The sequence below is a fragment of the Coccidioides posadasii genome, chromosome 2, assembly GCF_018416015.2.
Source record: "Coccidioides posadasii str. Silveira chromosome 2, complete sequence".
In the NCBI taxonomy this organism is placed as follows: domain Eukaryota; kingdom Fungi; phylum Ascomycota; class Eurotiomycetes; order Onygenales; family Onygenaceae; genus Coccidioides; species Coccidioides posadasii.
In genome coordinates, this window is record NC_089408.1 from 192216 (window position 1) to 213522 (window position 21307).

Consider the following 21307-nt stretch of genomic DNA (forward strand, 5'->3'; position numbering starts at 1 on the left):
ACATTGAGTGTTGGCAAAGGCTTGGTAGCAGAAGATGAGAATTATTTAGGATTTTTATGTTGTATCTATGTACTCCGTAGCTATATCCATGTGCGGAGCATATTTGCTATATACAAGGCCATCATCATCGTCATCGTTGTCATCAGTCCTGGTAGTAAGCAGAGAAGCCTCCCAAGCGAAAAAAAAAAAAAGAAGAAAAGAAAAGAAAAGAAAAAATGAAAAAATGAAAAAAAGAAAAAAAGAAAAGAGAAAAGAGAAAAGAGAAAAGAGAAAAGGAAACAAAAAAAAAAAAAAAAAAAATGAAATGGACGCAACACACACACACAGAACACACCAACACCACCCATGCTGAATATACAAAATCCATTCCTGGACACAATGGAATCCTTAAATTATACATAGAACTCATTACGCATGTGAATCCTGCTACATCTCTATGTACTAAACAGAAAGAAAATGCAACTTTTGATATTAACAAAGAAGACAACAGGAAACCAAAATTCAAAAGAGACAGCGCCATAAGTGGAGCAAAAAAAAATAAAAAATAAAAAATAAGGGGCTCTAATAAATCATAGAGCTATTGACCACCACCCTTGTATCGCTTGGAACTGAAGGCCTCAAGGTGCCATCACCAAAGCCAACAACGCCATGCGACAGTAGAGGCCGTATCTCGTCTACATCAAGTCATTAGTAAGGATCCAGTAGCAGCGACAATGTGCGGGACCTCGACTCACCTGTCTAAAATACGAAGCCCGCTGATCAAAGTCCACCTCTTCACCAATCTCTGCGTTTCTTGGAAGAGGGTGCATCACAACCATCTGGCTCTTCGCATGCTTGAGCACAGAGTTATCCACAACGAAACTATTCTTGAGTCGCTCGTACTCCTTCAGGTCCTCGAAGCGTTCCTTTTGTACGCGGGTGCAGTACAACACGTCAGAGCGAGCAACGACCTCGGGAGTCAGCTCTTCGGTTTCGAGAACAAGCTGGCCAGAAGTGACGAGGTGTTGGCGGACATCTTCAGGGAGAGCAAGATCCTTAGGGGCCACCAGTTGTACGCGAACCTCGTAGAACTGGAGCAACTTAATCAAGGAGTGCACCGTGCGGCCGTAGCGCAAGTCACCGATGAAAGTAACCGTGATGCCGCTGACAGTGCCCAATTCTTCTCGGATAGTGAAGAGGTCAAGGAAAGCCTGGGTAGGATGCTCCATACTTCCATTACCACCGTTGATAATAGGAACCGGAGAAAATCTAGCAGCGGTGGCAGCGCTGCTCTCGAGCGGGTGGCGAAGAACAATCGCATCGGCGTAGCAAGCGAGGGTGCGAACAGTGTCCTGAAGTGACTCTCCCTTCTGAGTTGACGAATGCTCAGTAGCAACGGCAACGGTGCGGCCACCAAGGCGTTGCATGGCTGCATCGAAGGAGGCCGATGTGCGGGTAGAAGGCTCATAGAACAATGTTGACAGAACCCGTCCCTTGAGGATATCAAGAACGCCGTGCCGCTGGACACCCAATCGCATTTCCTGCGCAACGGTGAACAGAAGGTGAAGATCCGCTCTATTAAATTGGTTCACCGACAGGATATGTTTTTGCTTGAAGGAAGACTGAGCAAGCAGTTCCATCAAAGATGGAGACGCTGTCGGGACGCTTAGTAGTTGGGTATACAATGGAGGGCCCAACTCGTTCCCAGGCGAGGTGATAGCGGCGTCCGACGGTCTCAAGCGCGATGAGCGAGCAACAGGCGTTGTGGAGAAGGAAAGGCGTCGTCCGACGGATACATCCCGTCTAGGAGACCTGGGCGGCTCCTTGATAGAAGGTGATGCTGGAGGAGCAAGACGATGCGCTGACATATCCGTACCACGCGCAGCATCGCCAACCAACTCACCATCAAGGCAAGATGTCTTACCTTGGAAGGTAACTCGCTGAACCGATCCTCGAAGAGTTTTGCCGTTGAAAGGAGACCAGACTCCTTCGCTCTGGAAGATATATGGGCGGTCGACCTCGATTTCAACCGAGGCATCAGGCTGGTCATGGAGCTCGAAAATCCTCTTAGGGTTGTCGTAGAGTCGAGAAGTAACGTCATCAATAGTCAGGCGCCCCTCCGAAACAGCAGTCAAGAGTAGTGGAAGCGCGTCCGCTATTCCAACCTCCGGCTTGGCTTCCTTTCCAGCAAGTTCATACGGAAGACCTCCAATGCAGAAGATGTCGATGGTGCTCAAGTGCTCCCAAAGAGCCTCCTGGTCCTCTTTCGATGGCAAATGAGTGCACTGCGGGTAGTCCTCCGTGGAGAGGAACAGAGAATAAATCGCAACGTCACAGGTGACCCGCAATCCTTTCTCCTTGCTCAGGGCAATTAAATTGATATCCTCCTTCGAAGTAACACTCATGACATGGATGTCCCGGCTATGAAGGCTTGCAAGAAGCAGGACCGAAGCGAGATCAGTTGCCTTGGCATCCGTGATGATCGGTTTCGTGGGTGGCCAAGCAGCAAAGTGGGAGGTGACAGTGCCAACCTTGTTGATGTTTCCAGCCAAGTGATTAAACGGGATATACAAGGAGCCGACGTCAGCAGCGACCTGACCGATCTGATCCGCATTGGACGTCGTGGCAGCGACGGACAAGTTGTAATCGCACCACGTCCCCTTCTGACTATTGTGCTGTGCAATTTTCAGTGCACGGGCATCCGTGAGGAAGCTGTCAACACCAACAGGCATAACACGAATCATCGAAAATCCTGCAGAGATAGAGGCCTTGGTCACAGATTGGAAATCTGACGAGTCGGGATTGGCAACACCAGGGACAAATGCGGCGACGTTGATCAGACCAGGGAGAACCACGGTACGATGACTGGTCTGGAAGTCAATGGGTTGGACAGCCATCTCAAATTGGCGGGAAATGGCTTCAATCAATATCTTTGCATTCTTCACATTCGTCACAAGAGGAGTCTGATAGTCGACGGCCATACGACGAGTCCGATAACCTTTACTCATATAATTTGCCGGTCTTCTGAACTTATTGCTGGATGGAAGGTTGATATAAAGGTCAATCAAGTTGTTGGCAAGATGTTGAGTAAGGGAATATTCTGACTTCAGATCCTCTTCTTCTCCGGCGAGAAGTTCAAGGTACTTCACTGGAATACCATGCTCACGAATAAAGTCTGCAGTACCAGCAGTCGCAAAGAGATTGTATCCCATCTGGTGAAGTTTTCTGATCGAAGGAAGCATCTCCATCTTCTCCTTGTAAGAACCGATGGAAACAAGGATGTTCTTGTTCGGAAGCTTGAAGCCAGTTGAAATAAGGGCCTTGAGGTAAGCTTCGTAGCGATCGCGACCGAAACAAGCGACTTCACCGGTGGATGCCATCTCAACACCGAGGACTGGATCGGCACCGGACAATCGCGAGAAGGAGAATTGAGGGACCTTGATACCGACGTAGTTCTTTGGGATGTTCACTGGTGGGTATTCGACGAATGGCTTGCCAATCATTGCCTTTGTAGCCATCTCGATCAAATCGACATTCATAACCTTGGAAACGAACGGGAATGATCGCGATGCTCGTACGTTGCACTCGATAACCTTGATCTCATTGTCCTTGGCAATGAACTGAATGTTAAATGGACCGGTGACGTTGAGAGCGTTTCCGATCTTTCGAGTGGCTTCCTCGATCCGACGAACGGTCTCCGGGTCCAAATCTTGTGGCGGCAAGATGAGGGTCGCATCACCAGAGTGAACGCCGGCATTCTCGACGTGCTCGGAGATGAAGTGGCCGACCATCACACCATTCTTTGCGACAGCATCCATTTCAATTTCCTTGGCATTTTCAATGTATTTTGTGATAACCACTGGGTGGTCCCTCGAGACCTCGGCAGCTTGGTTGAGGTAGTTGGCCAAATCGTCCTGGGAGTACACCGTGTTCATTGCAGCACCAGACAGAACATAGGACGGACGGACAAGCACAGGGTATTTGACTTTGTCACAGAATGCCGTAGCCTCCTCAATACTGGTGAGTTCCTTCCACGCTGGTTGGTCGACGCCGATGCGGTCAAGCAATCGAGAGAACTTGTAGCGGTTTTCAGCAGCGTCGATCATCTCGGGAGAGGTACCAAGGATGTTGACGTTCAAACGATGCAAGGGCAACGCGATGTTGTTTGGCGTTTGGCCACCCATGGAAATGATGACTCCACTCGAGGACTCCAGCTGATAAATATCGAGCACGGTCTCCAAAGTAATATTCTCAAAGTACAGACGATCAGCTTCATCGTAGTCGGTACTAACAGTCTCAGGGTTGTAGTTGACCATGACCGTCTTGTGTCCTTGCTCTCGAAGGGTGCGAATAGCCCTAACGGAGCACCAGTCAAATTCGACGGAAGAACCGATCCGGTAGACACCGGATCCAAGAACCATAACGCCGTTGTCATTGAATGAAATGTCACTCTCCGAGCCATTATACGTAAGATAGAGATAGTTGGTGTAAGCGGGGAACTCAGCAGCAACGGTGTCGATCTGTTTTACAACAGGCATAATACCTGCCTCAACACGAAGGCGGCGGATTGCCAACTCATTAGAGCTCAGGAATTTGGAGAGCTGGCGGTCGGAGAAACCAAGCTGCTTGGCCTGTCGGACAAGGGAGACAGGGACAGTAGAGGCGGAGTAAGTGCTGATTAATTTTCCAAATTTGCTGAGACCCTCAAGCTTGCGTAAGAACCATTTGTCGATCTTGGTTAGCTCCCAGATATCATCAACGGTGTAGCCGGAGTGCATTGCATTTGCGATAGCGAACAAACGTTGATCAGATGGAGTCTGGAGCTCAGTCTTGATGGACATCAGCGCATTGGTAGCGTTAAAGCCCAGATTAGTGTAATCGACGGCACGAATGGCCTTTTGGATGGCTTCTTCGAAAGTTCTGCCAATACTCATAACCTCACCGACACTCTTCATGGAAGAACCGAGCTGGGTGGAGACGCGAGTGAATTTCTTCAGATCCCAACGAGGGATCTTAACCACGACGTAATCGAGGGAGGGTTCGAAGCAGGCACATGTAACCTTGGTGACGCTATTGGAGATCTCATTCAATGGGATACCAAGGCCAAGTTTGGCAGCGATGAAAGCCAATGGGTAACCGGTTGCCTTCGAGGCAAGCGCGGAAGATCTGGACAATCGAGCATTGACTTCGATGATGCAGTACTCCTTCGAGAATGGGTTCAGAGCATATTGGATATTACATTCACCCACAACACCGAGATGTCGAATGACATTGACCGCTGTAGTCCGGAGCATATTGTAATCCTCGTCCGAAAGGGTCTGTGAAGGAGCAACGACAATGGAATCGCCAGTGTGGATACCGAGGGGATCGAAGTTCTCCATGTTGCAAACAGTGATACAGTTGTTTTGTGCGTCACGAACGACCTCGTACTCGATCTCTTTCCAACCCTTCATACTCTTCTCAATGAGGACCTGGGGACTGGCGGCGAATGCCTTGGCGCAAAGATCGCGAAGTTGCTCTGCATTGTCCGCAAAGCCACTTCCAAGACCACCGAGAGCGTACGCGGCACGGACGATAACGGGGAAGCCAATGCCTTTGACAACCTCCATAGCCTCTTCGAGGGTAGATGCAGATGCAGACTTGGCGCACTTCTCTCCGATAGACTCCATGCTTCTAGCGAACAACTCACGATCTTCGGTGGTAATAATGGTCTCAATTGGGGTACCGAGGACCTTGACGCCGAGCTCTTCAAACTCGTCTTTGAGCTGTATACCCACCTGAAGGGCGGTCTGTCCACCAAAGGTGACGTAAATAGCATCAGGACGCTCATGCTTGATGACCTTTCGTACGAAATCAGCATTGACGGGTAAGAAGTAGACTTTATCGGCGAGACCCTTGGACGTTTGGATGGTCGCGATGTTCGGATTGATCAGGATGGTGTAGATTCCTTCTTGTTTGAGAGCCTTGATGGCCTGACTGCCAGAGTAGTCGAATTCTCCGGCTTGACCAATACTCAAGCCACCACTGCCTAGAATGAGAACCTTCTTAACCGAGACTCTGGGGTGGGCGGCCCGGTTCTCTTCAATGATGCCACCAGGGAAGTTGACCGGCTCGTTCAAGCCAGAAGGAGACTCGATACTCTTCTTCACAGTATTAATGAAGACATCGAAAAGGAACTCGGTATCCCGAGGGCCAGGCGTGCTCTCCGGGTGGAACTGAACACTGAAGTAAGGCTTAGAGACGTGTCTGATACCTTCATTGCTTCCGTCATTGGCATTGACAAACAACTCTTCCCATCCTTCGGGCAGCGTCGATGAGTCCACGGCGAAACCATGATTTTGAGAGGTAATATAGCAACGGCCTGACAGCAAGCTTGTGCAAGGAATGTTATGACCACGGTTGCCGAACTTCATTTTAGTGGTGCCTGCGCCGGCGGCTCGAGCGAGGAGCTGATGGCCGAGACAGATACCAAAGATTGGTGTCCGGCATTCTTCCAGGGCCTTTGCAAGGTTTGTGACGGTGGAGGATACCATGGCCGGGTCACCAGGGCCGTTGGACACGAAAAGACCATCGTAGTCCTTTGCGAGTGCATGGAAGTCATAGTTCCAAGGCACGACGAGGACCTCAACACCACGGGCAAGGAGGCATCGAAGTTGGTTATATTTCATACCAACATCGACACAGAGAACTCGGACAGGCCGGCCTGAAGGATGAAGTAAGCCAGCCTTTGGAGGGGTATACAGGCGAGGCTCCTTGATTGAGACTATGAAAAGCAGTTAGTGGGTCTTCCAAACGAAAAAAAAATAGATTTCGGCCATTGCCCCCGGTGGGTTGCCTTACCCTCATCGACAAGATTTCTCTTGTTGGGATCTACCCAGGCGATTTCTTCAAAATTCTCCCGCCACATCTCAGCATCCTCGCCGTCAGCGGTAGTGGGGACGCCATTGACTAGGTCTTTGCCGCTTGTAGACTTTTGGAGCATCATGCGGCCAAGCATGCTACCCTCCTCGCGGATTCTCTTTGTGAGAGCACGAGTGTCAACACCGTAGATCGCAGGCACATCCTGTTCCTTCAGCCACTTGCCCAAGGAGCTCTCGGCCAAGAAGTGGGAGTAGTCCTCTCCACAGTAGCTGGCCACGACCAGACCGGCGATATGGATCTGGCTGGACTCGAAGTGCTTGGGGATGTCCTTCGCCAGCTCGTCCATCGTCTCGCGGGACGGAACACCGTAATTGCCGACCAGGGGGAACGTGACGACGAGGATCTGACCGCGGTAGGAGGGATCCGTTATGGACTCCGGGTAGCCCACCATGCCGGTCTGGAAGACCAGCTCGCCGGCGACGCTCCTCTCGGCGCCGAAGCTGAGGCCGTGGTAGATGGCTCCATCTTCGAGCTCGAGGAGAATTGACCTGCCAGAGTCCTCTGTGATCTGTGCGCAGGCGGGAGGGATCACCGCGGGGGCGATTGACGACTGGGCGGACTGGGCGGGCTGCTGCTCATTCTGCACGTAGGCAACGGCACCACCGGCGGAGGGGGCAGAGGGGAAGAGAGAGTCGGATCTAGAGGTCCTCTGGGGACTGGTCGGGGTTTGAGGAGGCTTCGCGTCCGAGGAAGACGTGAAGAGCGGCATCTCGCCGTCCTCTTGAGAATTTATCGCGTAACGAGCTGACCTTTTTTCAGTTTTGCGTGCACAGTCCGACGACAGCGGGGGGGTGGGAAGAATTGAAACGGAGATGCAGGGAGTGCTGAACTGGCTTTTTAATCTTGTGGTCAGGCCAGTTCAGAGAGGAATGAAAAAGAATGAATGATTAACCTGGTCCTTAAGGATTGGACAGGGGACCAGAGGAGGAGAAGAGAGAATGGGAAAAAAAAGAGCAGTTGAGAAAATTTCTGTGAAAGACCTTTTTTTTTTTTTTTTTCCTCTGCTGGCGGGCAGTTTCTGCGGTTTGGTTTGCGGTTGGGGCCCACCGCCGCTGGTGATTGGCGCCAAGCAGGTCCACAGTCGACAGCCGACAAAAAAGTACGGAGAAAACAGAGAACAGAGAGAGAGAACAGGGCAAGGAAGTCAGAACTGATGCCGGATCACCAGTCAGGGATGTCCGTCCGGACGAATCTGCAAGGTGCCGGCGAATTGGCCACCAGTAATGGAGTTCTTGTCTCGGAGAAGCATCGCCATGGCCTGGACCCTGTGCTAGTCGACTCTCATCCTGGCATTCAGCGCGGCACATCCTTTATTTTTCTTGTCTTCTCATCGTATTTCATCTGACACAATTATGGAGCTTCGAATTGAGATTTTACGGATGTGGAACAGATTTTACATCGCTAATGCAGCTCTATCGTTCTAGGCGTACTATCCCGTCTTGCAGGCTTGAGCGATGATCCTGAGGGACACAAATGGAAAGAAATTCGCTCAGCGAGGACAGCCAGGGAGCAGAAGAGTGAGAGGAAGAGAGAACCAAACTCCAAATCTTGCACATCTAGTAGGACACTCATCCTCAAGTCTAGTTTCAGGGGAGCAGAGGTGAGGCATCTGTTTCTTTCAAGACAACTGGCCTGCCTACTCGTGTAAGGGGTTACCGATGGACGGAGGCGGTTCCATCGCCATAGCTCGTCGCAAGGTACGAAGGAGTTTACTACGATCCCGACACTTGGAGCCATTATTCGAGGCCCGTGGGTACACCGTGCTGCAGAACACTCTCAGACTCATGTACATAGTCTTGATAGTTATGTACATGCAGCATGCTGTGAGACCTCGTGCTGGAGCAAAAGACCGCCGTTCCTCGTTTCTTTGTGCCCCTCGCCGGGCGGGTGGCCAATCGCCGAGCTGGACGCGTGTGAGTGCAAAAGTCAATCTTATCTGCTTATCGCGCTCGCCACCTGCTTCTGGAGATGACATGTACTCAGGAGGAACAGAGGGGTGGAGGAGAGAAAAAAAAAATATATAACACAACCGGCTCGCCATGGAGACATCATCTCACCTCCCCTCACCTGCTCCTCGCCCGGGCAGGCCTGCTGTTGATCTAGTGTCTTCCTCCTCCTTTTCCTAGTCCTGTCCTCTGTGTCCTCTGTTTCTTCAGTCTCTTCAGGGTGGTCTTCTGTGTTTTCTTCTGTCTCCCATTTTTTTTGTTTCCGTCCGTTTAGCTTTCGCCTGATGACTCTTACGCCCTCCTCTTCTGATCATGTGCTGGATGGCTTTTTCAACTTGACACCGTGCCGTGGTTTTGTCCTCTTGGATGGGGCATCGTGGTCTCAGCAGCTGCCCGGTTTGAGAATTTCTACGCATATTGCCAGTGTGGGTGCTTGCATCTTTGCTCTGGCCCAAGACGGAGCCGACTCGTGCCCGTGGGAGTCCACTCGCGTCTCTCAGCACCGCGGACATGTCCCCTCCAAGCCCCATTGCGGCGAGGCGTATGATGTTTCATGGGCCGCTGCGTGCCCCAGGCCAGAGTAACCAGCCTGCTCCCAATGACGAGGAGTACGGTGACGATGGCCATGGCGTCGATTGCGAGACGAATGACGGACATGACGCCCAGGATACCACTCCCTTGCTCCCCATCTTCTCAGCGCCTCACCTTGGTACGCATTCTACCGCTTGGGCCCCTCAGAAACGCTGGTATCTTAACACTAATCTGCTCACTATCCTAGACTCTCTCCCCGTCTACCATCTCACATACGATCTGTGTCTCCTTGTGGCTTCACGATGCGAGACCACTCTCACCTGGGAACAGCTCCGTTCGCCGCAGGTGTCGCAGTTCCTTCTAAAACCGATTCTACAGGCGATACACACAGCTCATTTCTCCAGGGCAACCCTCTACTCCCTCATGGCAAACTGTCTCCAGTTCCGTAAGGAGGCCGATATAAAGCCAGGGATCAGTGGCGCTAGCCATACCAGGGCCATGGTGTGTGAGCTTCTGGCCATCAAGCTTCTCAAGGAGTACTCCACGAGGGAGTTGATCGATGCTCTTTCCTATGATTTTCATCCATTGCAGGGCCAAACGCCTCCGTCGACGAGCACCACTGCACACGAGACCGGAAGGTATCCCCACAGTCGCAGCCAGCGACATTTAAAGGGCGTTCGTATATCCTGCTTGGAAGTCGCCATCAGAGCGCAGGCGAAAAGATTTTTAGCCCATCCCCTGGTTGTTCAGCAATTAGAGGCTATATGGGCCGGCACCATTGTCTTCTACTCGGCTGCTGACCATTTGCACCGTCTCCCTCTCAGGAATGCTACCAGAACTCAGTACGGGTCCTTGGGAGCATCCGTGGATCCTGCGAACGGGGCTTATACAGACTCCACCTCGTTCATGTCGAGACGCTCTGCTTCACTCTATGACCCGCAGGATGCTTCCCTATTCAAACTGTCCCGCCTGCGGGTCCCGCGCTATCGCCAGGTGCTCTCCACATGTTCATTCGCTGTATTATTGTGTCTATTCCTCACCGTCATTCAGAGAAGGTCCTTTCTCCTTACCACCTTGGAGCTTGTCTTCTGGTTCTGGAGCGCTGGCTTCATGCTGGACGAGATTGTCGGATTCAACGAACAAGGTTTCAGTCTGTACCTAATGAGCTTCTGGAACACCTTTGACGTCGGGATTCTGTTTCTCCTTTTCTGTTACTACTGTCTACGCTTGTACAGCGTCCTGCTTCTGGACCATACTGTCGCAATTCTGGCCTACGATGTCCTTGCGGCGACTGCCGTCCTCCTAGTACCAAGGCTCTTTTCGGTCCTGGATCACTATCGCTACTTCTCTCAGCTGCTCATAGCCTTCAGGATGATGGCTGTAGATCTCTTCGCTGTTCTTATCCTGATCATAATCGCCTGCAGTGGATTCTTCGTCGCCTTCACCTTCTCCTTTGGACACGGCGATTCTCCCAGCTCCGTGATCTATGCTCTTTTCCAGATGATCATGGGTTTCACCCCAGCCGCCTGGCAGCTTTGGGATCGTTATAACCCCCTCGGAAAGGCCATCCTCATCCTATTCCTCTTTATTTGCCACTTCCTTGTCGTCACCATTCTCATTACAGTCCTAACAAATTCATTCATGGCCATCGTCCAGAATGCAAACGAAGAACACCAGTTCCTATTTGCCGTAAACACAATTTCCATGGTCAAATCTGATGCTCTATTTTCCTACATTGCACCTGCAAACATTGTGGCATGGGTCGTTGCACCCTTGCGGTTCGTCATGCCTTTTCGGAGCTTCATGAGGCTTAACAGGACAATCATAAAGGCCACACATTTCCCGATCCTGTTTAGCATATACCTTTATGAGAGGATTGCATTACGCTCGGCGGTATTCGAGCCGACTGATCTGGTCGATGGGCCTTTGCGCCCTAGCCAATCTAAAAACTGGGTTAACAACGGTAACAAGGGTCATGACCTCTTTGCACTCGGAAATACTTTTCGCTTGAGAGAGCCATCGATCGCCACGCACCAGAAGGATGAGGCTTTGGAACAAGTCTTCCGTCGTCCTTTCAGACAGACCGCTCACCGCGTGAGGCAGGACACCCGTGCTCAGCATAAATCCAATGCCATAGTTAGCGACTGGATGCGGGACATTGGACCTGGCGGCATCGCTGAACCACCTGACGAAGAAGATCAGGCGGTGCTGGAACGACTGGAACAGCGACGAATACTGTGTTATCCAGGAGCGCGGAGAAGATTAAAACACTCTCTGCGCGACCCGACCATCACGACCCGGTCAGTTGCCTCTGATCCAGAAGATTTTGTCAATAGCGGGAAAATCCGCCCAAAAGCTCCTGCTGTCGGGAGAGGGTTTGGGCACCCGCTTCGCAAGCAATTAACCCAGCAAACGGACATGGAAGGCGACGACGAGCTTAGCAGCGACCACCAACAGGATGACGAGGTGTCGAGCCTGCGCCAAAGAACCACAACGATAGGCAGCAGGATACAAAACGAGCAGGAGGATTTGTTCAACCTTACAAATGGACCATCTTCCAATTCATTCGAGGGATCGTCACGGCCCTCGACGGCGAAGAGGCTCTCTAGACGAAACAGCCCAAACCGCAAGCCGAATACGCCACGACGCAAGCATTCCAGAAATTTATCGAGCGCTACTGTCCTCTTAAACCCTCTCCGTTCATGGACTACAGGTGAGGTAAATCCCATGCCATCGGGGAAGCCGGCTCTCAGGAGAGCTTTCCAAAGGAGCACACCACCCACGCCCAGCCGCTCACCCAAGGAAAAAACCGCTGCGCGTACCGGTCCGCGGCCCATTCACCCCTCAAAGCCCGAAGCAAAATCCGTTCCCAATCTCAACGGGGTGCTGCTATCTGGCGACTTTCTCAAACTCAATCGCGGCCGTTCGTCCATCGCGATAGGGCTCGGTTCCGATCTGGGCGATAACAAGGCCGTCGGCGGTGGGTTTGTCGGCGACATCCCCGCGAGCTTCGCCACGCAAATGGCATACGCGACCGGGGATCTTCAGCGAAACCGTTCGAATACCGATCACAGGGATACATTGAATAGATTAGTTCTTGCGAGGATGAAGACTCTCGAGGAAAGTTTCCGGGACGTGATAAGGGAGGTGAAAGACCTCCGCAGAGAGCAAATATATCCGCCGGACATCCGGGGCAATATGGCTTCGAAAGCGAATATTCCCACTTCTAAACGTCAGTATATTGAATACCACTCCGAAGACGGCGGCAACAACACTGATCTGATATTTGATGACGACTCATCCGAGCTAAAAGCGAGTTCTGTATGATTTATGATTTCCTCAGGGCATTTGGTGCGGTTTCATTTTTCAGGCGGAAGATTGTTTGCTTGTATACTATGTATTGTAATCGCTGGTGGCATTTTGTGATTCGAGCTTTTTAATGATTTGAGGACCCCTATGAGTTTAGCATGTAAGTAACTAACTAATGTTTATGAATGTTGTGGAGTACGGAGCTCTCATTGTACGAAACATTCCTTTTATCCACCTGGTTGCGAGAATCCAGTCGCTGTCTTTAGCTAGCTGCATGTCAAATATTATCTTCCAATTTTTTTTTTTTTTTTTTTTTTTTGGACAATGGCCAGTTCATGCATCCGCCTCGCAATGTTGGGCCGTTGCAGAAAGCGTGAAGCCAAAAGGAAGTTTCCACGTGACCCCGGCCGTGAGCCGCGTCGTCATGACCTCACTGCAGCTAAATAGGGTGCTAGTTAGACAGGAAGCACATTGCTTTGCGAAGGCCCTCTCGCCACCATCCCAATCAATTGTTCACGGCAACTAAAGCTGCTGTTCAGATCTGTTGTCCAGTAGCTGGTCTCAACAGGGGGTTTGATCTTCCGAGAAACAAGTATCAGGCTACCAGGCCATCAAGATGGCGTCCTCTTCCAAGCCAGCGACATCTCTCCTCTAGTAAGTCCAATGCATATCTATGCTGCCAGTGCACAGCTAACCAACCTTCTCCCAGCGCCTGCATTGCCCATAGAACGACCATTCTCGCGGAACACTCCTCCCCAGGCACCTCGTCCACCTCCGCCTCCTCGCTCGCCTCCATCATTCTCCCCAAGATAAGCCACCAATCAGCCCAAAAGCTCACATACACCCATGACCGACTCTTCATACACTACATCGCCGATTCTCCCTCGGCATCGGCCTCCTCCTCAGAACCCGATTCGCACGCCCCACTCAGCTATCTCGTCGTAGCCACCGCCGAGCTGGGCCGCCGCATCCCCTTTGCCTTCCTCCTCGAAATCAAGCGCAAGTTCCTCAGTGCATACAGCCCGGAAAGCATCGACTTCGGCTCCCTGCCGGCGTACGGCTGTGCGGCATTTAACAATGATCTGCGCGCTCTGCTGCAGCAGTACAACACGGCCCCGCCGTCCGATTCCCTGGCGTCTGCGCGCAAGGAGATCGACAACGTGCGGGATATCATGACGGAGAATATCGAGCGGGTGCTGGAACGTGGGGAGAGGATAGACTTGCTTGTGGACAAGACGGATCGGTTGGGCAGCAGTGCGAGGGATTTCAGGGTTCGGAGCCGGGATTTGCGCAGACGGATGTGGTGGAAGAATGTAAAACTGATGGCGTTGCTGGCGGTGGTTGTGCTGTTTTTGATATATCTGTTCGTAGGCATTGGGTGCGGATTGCCTGCATGGGGAAGATGCGTTGGGAAGAAGGAGTAGAGGAGAATGGTTTTCTTCGGTGTTGGTGAGGCTCATGTTGTTCTATTTTTGATCGATATCCTATCCCATCTTCTTAATCTTCATCTCCATTTCTATGTTATTGTCATGTACGGACTGGAAGCAAGCTCTCTGTTTGTTTTACAAGAGTCTTTGAAGAATCAAAGAGTATCAGCGTTTTATTGAGAATGATATATGATTAGACGTGTATGATGCTATCTGACATGCCGAATGCACATATTTACGAATTATATATTTTGGGTTTGTAGCTTCCCATCAAACTTGCATCCCTCATTGACATAAGAGTCTAGGAGCAAGTCTGCAGGCAAGCCTTAAGGCTACAACATGCCAACCCATCACGAAGATAAGTGGAAGTTGAGTCACTTGATATACGCCAGCCGTATACCTCGACAACCATTGGGGAGCAATCTGAGACCGCTTTTCTGGTTGGCGAGGAGATAATACTGGCAATGAGATACTCTGAGGAGATCATAATTTTCACGATGGCTTTGGGGAATTCGGATGAGGCCGTCTCTTCGAGCGATTTCATGATGGAATACCTGGGTAAAACAAGGAAGTTATATGCACCATCACAGCCAGAGAGTCAAGATCAGAGAGCACAAAAAGAAAAACTTGGACCTGTGAATTTTCTCCTGTGATATTTTCTCAGCTGTTGGATGTGACATGGGCAGTGATCGACTATTTTCAGCATCGACTGCAGAAAATCGAGAGACGGGGGAGGGGGTGTGGCATGCGAAGAAAAGGTTGGAGGAGAAAACGCCCAAACATAACAGAGCCTGCCTTGTAGAAAACTCCAGTTGAAAGAACTCATGCCATCAGAGGTCCCATTTATTCATTTCGTTTCTTTTTTTCCGGGAAAAAGTTGGAAAAAATAAAGAACCCCCTGTCATTACTAACAAGAACGAAGCAGCCCCAGGTCTTTACACTTATGCGGACGCAGTCTTCGCTCTGGTCTCTCTTCCCTTGCCCATGCGCTCCAAGATGCTCTCGCGGTCCTTGTCCAGCTTGAGCTTGGTGATGACGACTTTAGAGGGGTGGATGCCGATAGGGACGCTCTGGCCGTTCGATTTCTCACGAGTCACGCGCTCGACGTGAACGACATACTTGAGGCGGTAGACGCTGGTGATCTTGCCCTCACGGCCCTTGTTGGTGCCGCGAACGATGGTGACCTCGTCGTCCTTGCGAATGGGTATTGAGCGAACCTAGAGTCACGATAACCGATTTTAGAACCTCTCTCAAATTTCGTGTAGTGGCTCGGAGCTCTCGTAGAAGGGGAGAAAAAAGGGTGCAGGATCCACGCAAATCAAAGATTCAAGGAGCAGTTATTTGCCAATGCGATGGGGAAAATATTCCTAGGACGCAATCGTACATTGTGCTTTTCTCTCAATTCCTTGCTCAATGGAGCGCTCATGATAACTCGTCGCTCGCCGGAGGAAGCACCGAAATGGGCCTTGCGCGACTTTCGGCGCGAAGAGGCCAGTTCTGAAAAGGGGAAAAAAAAGGATAGTCCGTCAGCATTCCAGTTCCGCAATATCCTCTCCCCGTCCTTTCCACCTTTGCAACCGGTGCCTGGACAGCCACTCCAGCAAGGCAAAATCAGGCAGATACGCACCCTTGTTGATCTTCGTCATTTTGGCAGATCCGGAGGGAATGAAGAGATCTGGCGGCCGAAGGTATTGCTGTGCTTGGAATTATCGACCCTTCGGGGATTCGCTGGTCGTCGTCAACTTCGAGATTCTCGCTTAGTGTCGAATTTTGTTTTCCGCGAGAGTGTGTGCGAGAGCAGCCTTGGCGCTCCCGCGTATAGGGTTTGGCTGACTAACCTGTGTGCTGACTAAGCCCCGACCTCGCGAAGGAACTTTCCGCCTCTGAAGCATAAGCTGAGAGCTCGCTTTGCCCTGGTTGCTAGAAGCGTCGCTAAGAAAATTGGGGTGATAGTACTGGCGTGTGGGGGAATCCATCATACTCGCAAGATCTATCCCCATGGTGTGACTTCGTGCCCTTTACTCTATGCCCGATGACGGCTTGCATACCACTCGTCCTACGACTGCCACAAGCTACCTTCCGCGCGCCGTGACTGCACGCTTTACGACACATCTACGTGCAAGCAACTTGAATTCTGTGCACGGGCGTCTTTGAACCAGCTGCCCACCGTACGCGATATGTCTTACTCCGGATACGGCTTTTCCTCAAATAGTGCCCATCCTTCGAGACAAGCAATCTCAAATACTCAATCCTCTTCGACGCCGTCCTCTAGCTGGCAGAACGCGGACCGGACCTATTCTCAGAAAGAATACGGATGGCAAGAGCAGATTCCGAGCTTACACGGTTCCAATACGTCTCATTCGGAAAATCCTTGCTGGTCTTCGAGCAATGACGCTCAAATCCAAAGCCAGAATTATCCCCCACAGGTTACGTCCCGGAACTCGCAATCAGGGCAGTATACCGCTCCACATTCAGGTGTGAATCAATCTCACGTGTCACTTGACTCCTCGGCGGTGGACGCGTTGTATAACAGTACCAGAGCAGGATCGACCGCAGCTCCAATTCCGGCAAATCCTTCCAGCAGGGCAAACTTCTACTACTCCGGGGCCGCTCAGGCACAAAGCCGAACTCCCTCTCCCAATGTTCATCCGTCCTATCAGCAGAGTGGATCCTCCTTGGACCTAGCCGATCGGTCAGACTCTGCGCAACGATCTAGAAATGCTGCCGCGAGTGCTATGACTGTGCTCTCATCTTCCGTACCCGCCCGGCGCTTTTCACAAAGTGTTCCAGTAGGATCTTCATCGATTTACTCTGATCAAACGCAACCCTATATCTCTACTGTCCATAACGCCGCATCCACGAGGGACTCGAGTCTACCCGAATATTCGGCCAATCCTGCGCTAGCCCCTCGTCAGAACACGACGCATCAGCGACCGGCCACATCACAACCCCCTGCTGTTGAGATAGGCCAAAGGAAAGATACTTTGTCGTCCACGACCACAAACCCCGTGTCGTACTCGAGTCCCTCCGGGCAACCTTTCGGTACCATACCTCCACCGAACCCTGCACATCATAGCAGACACAGTCAGTCAATTGCTACAACTTCAGCACCTAGCTACGGGTCGTCACGCCCAAATATTCAATCAAACTCGATGTACAGCCCCACTCCCGTGGATACAAGAAGCCCAAAGTCGCATGTTGCGCACACACAGGGCAATACAGACCAGCACTCTAGCTCAGAAATTCACAATCAAGACGCAACCCACATAAACATGTCCCGTAGAAATAATCTCCACGGAGAAAGTCACGGACGCAGGTTGTCGAACTCCCCTTCACAAACGTCGCTACCAACCTTCGTCGATCCAAGCAAGATCAATTATGAACAAGCCAGGGCATCATACAGCATGCACAGTACACAAGCCCATCAAACTCCGCAAACTACTTTCGGGGAATCAAACGAAGATACATCAGTTGAACAAGCACTCGTCATCGCCCTAACAGGAAATACGGTGCAATTTCAAACCGAGACAGGCGAGAGGCCGGTAGAAGCACAGGCACCTCCTGAAACTTCGACAAATAACCAGGCCGAAACCAAGTCGGCAAGTTACCCCCGTAAACCCAGTCCAAACCGTAGATGCACCCTGTACGTGAACCCATCTTCCATTGGCTTAGCTCTTGTAATAATAATTAGTGATTAGGCCTGCAGCCCAAGCCGAACGTGCGGACGCAAATGAGCCCTCTCAAGAGATGCCACAGGCGGCTCAGACTCGAAAAAGAGGCCGGCCCCGTAAGGCCCCTCAAGACAAGCTTATGAACGTGCCCGGAGCCATCTGCCCTTCGCGGGTATTGGAGCCTGATTTATCTACCACAGCTCAAGATGAGTCCACCAAAGGTTCGATGGAAGAGAATATGGCTTCTGAAATGAGACAAATGATCGAGAAGATGAGACAATGGAGGTCTAAAGACCCTTCCTTATTTGCAAAGCTGTGGGATGATGTTAAAAAGGTACTTTAACCTTTTCTTTTTGGCTTCTTAATCTAACTGGACTGATCGTATAGGGGCCTTCTACAGACGCTTCTCAACCTCCTTCAGCCAGCAAAGCGTCCATTGCGAACCCTGCGCCAAAGCCGGCGAACGGACAATCTTCCATGGACCCCCCCGCCCAGGTCACACCTGCAGAGAGCCTACCAGATCTTGGAAAGTTTCCGGCAGCAAGACGCAAACGGTTCGCAAAAAATCGGCTCTCTAATGTCTATCATGCTATGCCTGAAATGGGTTCGCCGAAGGCAACGACTACCCCAATACAGCAGCAAAAAGTTAGTCAAGCGAAGGCGACTGTTGATGAAAATAAGCGTCAACCAACACACTTTGAAACTCCAGAGCCACGCCGCACACCATTATCATCCTATAATAACACCTCCCAGGAAGATAAAGTGGTCCAAACTACCACTACTCCAATTGCTTCGTTAAAGGAAGTGCAAACACCTCAAGATAACAATCGCCCAGAGCCTCAACCCAAGCCGAAGGAAACGAAAGCGTCGAATATCTGGCCGCTTGCAAAACGTCAGGCATTAGCTGAAGCGGCATGTAATTACCTCCAAGAGGTCCCGCAGAATGCGGGGAAGGACTGCCCGACATCTCTAATTCTCAATTTAATCGATCAGGATCCGTCATATACACAGCTCTGCGAGATGCTTGAAGTTAAGGGGCTCTCTGTGAACAGAGTACATTTTGCAAAACATCTCCTCAAAGCAGTTCCTGACCTATCAAGCAGTGCCCAACCGAAGCGGCCTGCGAATTCAGATGCTATTACGGCCCCTGTTGGCCACCCTTCAGAGGGTAATGCTACGACCAGTGTTCCTGTGCAATCCCACCCACCATCCAGGCCAGTTTCAGAGGCTCCACGGGCTAATACAGCGCCGTCCCCTTCTATTCCCCCTCCAACATATAACACAAAAAGTCAGGTCCAAATGACTGCTCCCCTTACTTTTCACCATTTTACTGGAGTTTCAACCACAATTTCTCAGCCACCTCAGAGCACTCTGGTTGCCTCACAAGATGCGAGCCAGCCCACTCAAAGCGCGGCTGCTTCATCCATACCGCAGTCTACAAACCCGGCAACTCTACCCAGGCCACCCCCTATGGCTAATTTACAACAGTCCTCAAAGCAAGCACCGCCAACGTCATCACAGCCATTTTTTCCTCCTCTTCCGCCCGTTGCTAAACTTGTTCCCCTTCCATCAGAAACCAACTCCACAACCCCCTCAAGCAATGCTCCTCGGTTTGAACCTCCTAAAGTTGTGTCATCTCAGGTTCCAATGGGACAGGTGGTTCAGTCCCCTATTACGGCTCACTCGTTCATCCACTTCGACGCTAAATCTTCCAAGGTCAATGCCAAACGCACTTCGGAAACATCTGCACCCGCACCGCCACCGGCGAGTGCACCGCCAGGGTCAAAGGAAGCACTAGCAAAAAAGCGCAATTTCTCCGAGATTGTGGACTTGACACGGTCGCTGAGCGATGATGAGGATATGGTGGATGTTGCAGATGTTGCAGATGCGGAATCTGCTAGCAAAATACCACGTTTAGATGAGTGCAGAACGACAGAGCCATTGGTGCCAGCCACCGAGCCCACACCGGCGCCGTCAAGTACTGTGGACCTATCCAGATTTAAACTCGCTGAAACAACCGATGTGGAGAAAAGGGACGCATTGCGACGCCGCAAGGATATAGTGAAGCCTTTCAATAAAGCTGAGGCATTGAGAAAGACTTACTACAACCCGAAAACGATTGCGAGGGACGTCCTGATCGCGGCAGGCCGACATCCGACCGAACGACCATTAAACTACCATCTACTCAAACTACGAGTGAGTTTTCAAGCAGTGGACTATAATTCAGACCTGCGAACGTTTCGATGGGACCTCGTTGACCCTGGCTCTCCGCCCCCAGAAGTGGCCCTTGCACCTCTACCTTCCCGCCCGCCGATTCCTTCCCGGCCGCCAAACTCCGACCTAAACTCCGACGCCTCCACGACCGAATTATATAATCGAGAGTCACGTGGTTCGGAAGTGACCACCACACCTCAACGCGCTGTGCATCGCCAGAGTGCTGAAATCCCCAAGCTCAATTCATCGCCTTCCAAGAGAAACGTCGTACAGATCCGTCCATTTCATACTTTTTCTTCAAATTCTACTCCTCTGATGCCCGAATCGACGGCGCTGCCGCGTCGTCAGCGAGGTCGACCAGCAGGGTCGAAGAACAAACCAAACGCCACCGGCTCAGTCTCAAGAGCCGTGGAAGTCGTCGTCCGACCAGGCCCATATGCATCTCCCCTCTACAGAGAGTATATTTGCTCCTGGAAGGATTGCAATGCCAAACTACATAACCTGGAGACGCTGAAGAAGCATGTGGTGAAGCTGCATGTTCCTCCCAGCAATCATTCTACTCCGTGCCAGTGGTCAGGCTGCGCATCGTCTCGGAGCCAACACCTTTTTGGCGCTGAGGAGCTTCAAGAACACTTGGATAAGATGCATCTGCGCCCGATGGCCTGGAAATATGGCGAAGGTCCCACGACGAAAGGATCTGGTGAGAATGGAAATAATATCGCAACTCCGATAGTTATTCTCTAATAACTAGTTTAATTTCTCTTCCGTTCCGAATTCTAGTTCTATCTATCGACCCGGAAAACTGTTCTAAAGACCAAAACGGCCGGTCATACACACCGCGGATATCAGAGCGAGGGCCCCATCCGGCGCTAATATTCCCCGCAGCATCGTCATCCATCAAATCTTTCAACAAGATCCATGGTAACAAAACTGAGAGGGCGAAGGCTTTGGAAGTACTAAGGGCTTTGGAAACAAAACAGGCGCGAGTTGGAATTGGAGTGAACAAAGGTGGATGCACTCTTTTTAATTACAAGAGACTACCGACAGTTGTGGCTTTTGAGAACGTTCGAAGGATAATACCCGCGGAAAAGAAATAACCTGTGAATACAACCCCAAGCGGACATCGGCATCGCCGGGCCGACGTATGTACCGTGAATATTTATGTAATGCAATAAGCGATGGCGCAAAAGGGGCTTTTGGTTTTGCCTGATTTTATTTTTGCCAGGCTTTGCGATTCGTTTTTACATGATACAGATACCAGGCTTAGGCTTCAATTGCTTCCAATTTGAAGGCTGGCTTTTGGGGCCAG

At 51.1% G+C, this 21307-nt stretch overlaps 5 protein-coding genes across 5 annotated transcripts; 3 read left to right on the plus strand and 2 right to left on the minus strand.

Moving 5' to 3' along the window:
- Window positions 1-274: 274 nt before the first annotated feature.
- D8B26_002566 (uncharacterized protein) lies at window positions 275-7609 on the minus strand (the record flags this gene model as incomplete). The annotated part of the gene is made up of 3 exons (XM_066123874.1): window positions 275-674; window positions 735-6742; window positions 6820-7609. The coding sequence occupies 3 exons, from the start codon at window positions 7607-7609 to the stop codon at window positions 618-620; spliced, it is 6855 nt and encodes a 2284-aa protein (XP_065979949.1). The 3' UTR covers window positions 275-617.
- Window positions 7610-9356: 1747 nt separating this feature from the next.
- D8B26_002567 (uncharacterized protein) lies at window positions 9357-12981 on the plus strand (the record flags this gene model as incomplete). Its single annotated transcript, XM_066123875.1, has 1 exon — window positions 9357-12981. One exon carries the CDS (start codon window positions 9357-9359, stop codon window positions 12702-12704), a length of 3348 nt encoding a protein of 1115 aa, XP_065979950.1. The 3' UTR covers window positions 12705-12981.
- Window positions 12982-13162: 181 nt separating this feature from the next.
- Window positions 13163-14286, plus strand: D8B26_002568 (uncharacterized protein). Its single transcript, XM_003069051.2, has 2 exons — window positions 13163-13340; window positions 13396-14286. The coding sequence occupies exons 1-2, from the start codon at window positions 13303-13305 to the stop codon at window positions 14108-14110; spliced, it is 753 nt and encodes a 250-aa protein (XP_003069097.1). The 5' UTR covers window positions 13163-13302; the 3' UTR covers window positions 14111-14286.
- A 341-nt stretch (window positions 14287-14627) lies between these two features.
- Window positions 14628-15894, minus strand: RPL26A (60S ribosomal protein uL24). The gene is made up of 3 exons (XM_003069052.2): window positions 15741-15894; window positions 15498-15610; window positions 14628-15330 (listed from the first exon to the last, which is right to left on the minus strand). Exons 1-3 carry the CDS (start codon window positions 15757-15759, stop codon window positions 15055-15057), a joined length of 408 nt encoding a protein of 135 aa, XP_003069098.1. The 5' UTR covers window positions 15760-15894; the 3' UTR covers window positions 14628-15054.
- A 396-nt stretch (window positions 15895-16290) lies between these two features.
- On the plus strand, window positions 16291-21264 carry D8B26_002570 (uncharacterized protein; the record flags this gene model as incomplete). The annotated part of the gene is made up of 4 exons (XM_066123876.1): window positions 16291-17756; window positions 17812-18118; window positions 18172-20698; window positions 20779-21264. The coding sequence occupies 4 exons, from the start codon at window positions 16291-16293 to the stop codon at window positions 21093-21095; spliced, it is 4617 nt and encodes a 1538-aa protein (XP_065979951.1). The 3' UTR covers window positions 21096-21264.
- Window positions 21265-21307: the final 43 nt, after the last annotated feature.